Source organism: Calonectris borealis, chromosome 4 (assembly GCF_964195595.1).
Source record: "Calonectris borealis chromosome 4, bCalBor7.hap1.2, whole genome shotgun sequence".
NCBI classification, from domain to species: Eukaryota; Metazoa; Chordata; class Aves; order Procellariiformes; family Procellariidae; genus Calonectris; species Calonectris borealis.
This window is the reverse complement of record NC_134315.1, coordinates 15,401,681-15,405,490: the sequence shown is the minus strand read 5'-3', so window position 1 is coordinate 15,405,490 and position 3,810 is coordinate 15,401,681. Positions and strand designations below refer to the sequence as shown.

The following is a 3,810-nucleotide window of genomic DNA, read 5'->3' as shown; positions in this document are numbered from 1 at the left end:
AATTCCAATCCATGAGCAGTTCACGTAGGGGAACACGGTAGTAGTGTTGCCTTGTAATGAATGTGGCCCCACATTGAGACGTAGGACTTTTCTTGTTCCAGCGGAGAGCTTGTCCCACTGTCCTTCAGTAACTGGTGTGAAGCAGCAAGCAGGTGTGAGCAGCCAGAAAGGTGAGCTGGTGAGAAGGAAAAATACTGACAGAAGAAAATGCCTGCTGGCCTGGGAACCAGGCACGTGAACCAGAACATCCTTGCTGGGGCAGCTGGCATCTTGAAGTACAGCTGGGTACCTAGAAACCAGAGGTATCCTGAGCTCCCACTGATAAGCACAAAACCAAGGAACTGTAACAGCAACTTATCATCTGAAAAGGTTAAGAATAGACTGGAAAAGGGGGAAGACATCCCAGGAAAATAAGAGTCGGTAGCTGTTATTGGATCTTCAGCTGCAAGTGCTGTTAGTACACGCTGCATGCACTTTTCTTTCCTAAACTGGTCTGCACAAACTTTCTACGAGACCTTGGACCCTCGCCAGAGATGCCTGGCTGACTCCAAACTGATGTGGATCAACTTCAAAGTGAGACTCTGCCTGTTATTTTATTGGTCCCCCTCTGGGCCCACTTGTGGGGTCAGTTCGGTTTGTCCTCCCACTTCTGGGATGGTTGGATCCCCTTCCGAGATCTGTTTAATGTGCTTGGCACTATGCATATATATAAGTAATCAATCATAACCATATCTGCTGTTGTATTACTGACGTTTGCTTCACTAGTGGTAAGCTTGTAGTAACTTCTAATATTATAGATATATGTTTGATTGCTGCTCTTATTCGGTGCTGCTATAATTGGCTGTTGCTATACTATTGATAACTGCTTTAGTATTGATTGCTATTAATAATTTGTAATAGCCTGATATACATTTATTTGCTTTAGTAATCATAGGTATACTTGCTAGTGGTGATTTTTGTGGTATTGGTGGTAATCTGTAATAAAGTAGAGAAATATTATAGAATCCTACGAACCCACGGTCACAATCTCTATACACCTGCAGGCCAGGTAACCCTTTAGGTCATGACAGCAGCTATTCGGAAAACGGCAGATTAGGGGGCACATTTCTATAAATATATGAATACAGCAACGCAGTGGGAGCTTGCCTTTATTATACCCTTCCAGGGTTTGCAGGGCTAAGTCCTGCCCCGGCAGAAGGAACTCTTCCAAGAGGAGAAGAGGGAGGAGGAGTTTTGTCTCTGCCCCAGGGCTCGTAGCTCTTCTTTTCAAGACAACTCAAGGAGTCAGACCACCCGAACCAGAAAACTTTGCACCTCTCTACGTAAGTCAGGGACATCCACCTACAGTCCCCGCTCTCATCTCAATGACGGTTTTGGGGGGTGTCTGCCCGCTTTGTCAAGAGAGCCCCTGGGAGCTCGGTCCTGCCGGGCGGGTTGGTAGTTGGTGTGATGCCCAGGACCCGCTGAGCCGGGCGGTGGGGACGAAGGCTGGGGCGTGCCGGCTGGGTGATGCTGCTCTGGTGGCTGTGACATCACAGGGGACAGGTCACAATGGGAGCTGTCCCCAGGGACATCACCAGGCAGCCCCGCTGCTGTTTGACTTGGGCGACCGGTGAGTGCAGCATGCAGGGGCAAGGCTGGGCTGGACGGGGCAGACGGCCAGGGGCTTTCGAAGCCAGAGCGAGAGCCGAGCCCCTCAGGGCAGGGCACGGGACCCCCTCGGGGCTGGGGGCAGAGGTGCTCGGGGCTCCCAGTGGTGGCAGGTGCCCGCAGAGGCTTTGGGGATGTGCCGGGCGCCCGTGGCTCCGTGGGACGCCGTTGGGTGGCAGGGATGGGGCCTCGGGGGGCTCTACTCGGGTGTCCCTGGCCCCTTCACGGGGCACAGCCCAGCCAGGGGCTGGCCATCAGGGCGGCTTGGGCAGGATGGGCCCCATGCTGTCTCCAGCCAGGGCCTGCGGCCCCTTCAAGCCTGTCGACACCAGTGCCCAAACGCTTTCCTGGGACAGCCCGTGGCTCCCATCCGTGCGACGCTCCCAGACCCTGCCCTTGCTCCCTCCCACCTCCCTCACCCCCTCTCCTACCGGCCCCCAGCTCCCGGCGGCTCCTGCCCCCTCCCCCAGCCCCGTGCTCCCTCCCACCCAGCCCTGCTGAGCCCCCTTTTCTCCCACCCCCTCCAGGCCATGGCTGTGGCAATCGTGCTCATCCTGGCTGTGCTGGCCACCCAGTACGGGCTGAACCATGATCACCAGGTAGATGTGGCCATGACCGAGCGCATGCAGCGGCGTGAGCAGTATCTGCACCAGGAGATGACTCGGCTGCTGCAGGAGATTGAGCACTACCCCGAGGAAGACGCGCTCCTTTCTGTGTTCCGGCAGTGGCCATTTTGGACCGCTGCAGCAGCCCTGGCCCTGCTCGCTGCGGTCTCGTGGGTGGCCAGGGGAAGGAAGCTTGCCTCTGGCAGCTGCAGAGAGCAAGACAGCTCCAGCAGCGAGGAGGAGGACGACGAGGAGAAGGAAGACTTCAATGGCGCATATAGTGGTGTCAGGTCTCTGGCTGTGGCCACCCCATCGGCAATGCAGGGCCTGCCTGACATGCGCAAGGTGCTGAAGGAGCTGGTGGGTGACCTCCTTGGTGTCTGCCGAGTGCTTTGCAAGAGGACTTTCATGCCGGAGATGCACCCAGCCTTTGGGGTGGGCGGCGCCTGTGAAGCCTGGAGTGTCCACGAGAACGGCATCGCCTACCGCCTGCTCGTGTTCCTGCGGCCACCCCCCGGGCACTCTTTCAGCCTCGAGCCCGACACCACAGGGCAGTGGCCAGCAAGGCACTCCAGCACCCGTGTGCTGTTGGAGTGCATGTGCTCGAGGGAGAAGCTGCTGGGGGATATTTTGTGCTTTCTCCACCACCCCGACGACAAGCTGCCGAGGGATCAGAGCTCGGACCTCCTACGCACCCTCTGCACAGGCTCCTACTTAGATACGGAGAAAACTGCCTGCTGGGTCCAGAAGTTGGTGAGATCAGCCTGGCTGTTTTTGCCTCAGTCGCACCACTGCCAGCTAACGGTGCTGCCCTCCTCCCAGACCTGCAGGTTCCAGCTGACAACCACCTCCGAGCTGAACATCTGCATGGAGATGGTTTTAGCAGCGCAGCAAGGCAGCTCAGGCGCCGCCCTGAGCCTTGGGTAGGCAGAGGCCAGCTTCACCAGCAGCACACCGCGGCCGGAGAGCTGCGCTCTTGTCGAGATGCCGCTTTTCAGACTCACGGCGAGGCAGCCCCGGCAGGACAATTTCCACCTCGGAGGTCTGCAGCTCTGCACCCACATCCTGGCAGCCACAGGCTTTTCCAGCCATGCCTGTGACCCTGAGGACCTACTTTGCTCTCACACTGGTGGGGCCCGGGAGACAATTTTGGGCACTGGGACAGAGAATCTGCTCATCCCAGAGACTGCCTGGGGAGCCTGAGCAAACTAGGCGGCACGGAGGTGACACCGCTCAAGAGGAGCTCAGCATAAGCAGAGTTTGGGGAATCTCCGACGCTCCAGCTGAAGATGCCATTGCAACGGCGGCTCCTGTTACCACCTGTAACAGGATGGGACCACCCATCCTGTTGGAAAGAGTTGATCCCCTGTGGGACCTTTAAACAATGCAAAGATGACAATAAATTAGCTTGTTTTAACCAACCCTCTGTCTGTGAGTGTCTGTGCAACATTTTGTTGGGCAACGTGGGCAGGGAGCTGGTTGCTACCTGCTCAGATGCAGAAGCAGCGGGGCGGCATTTTGAGGTAAGTAAGCAATACCGAACCAGAATGCTTCC

At 56.7% G+C, this 3,810-nt stretch overlaps 1 protein-coding gene across 1 annotated transcript; it reads left to right on the top strand.

The window, feature by feature from the left end:
* The first annotated feature begins 468 nt into the window (after window positions 1–468).
* On the top strand, window positions 469–3,232 carry LOC142081541 (inositol 1,4,5-trisphosphate receptor-interacting protein-like 1). Its single transcript, XM_075148209.1, has 3 exons — window positions 469–573; window positions 2,178–2,420; window positions 2,580–3,232. Exons 1-3 carry the CDS (start codon window positions 469–471, stop codon window positions 3,180–3,182), a joined length of 951 nt encoding a protein of 316 aa, XP_075004310.1. The 3' UTR covers window positions 3,183–3,232.
* Window positions 3,233–3,810: the final 578 nt, after the last annotated feature.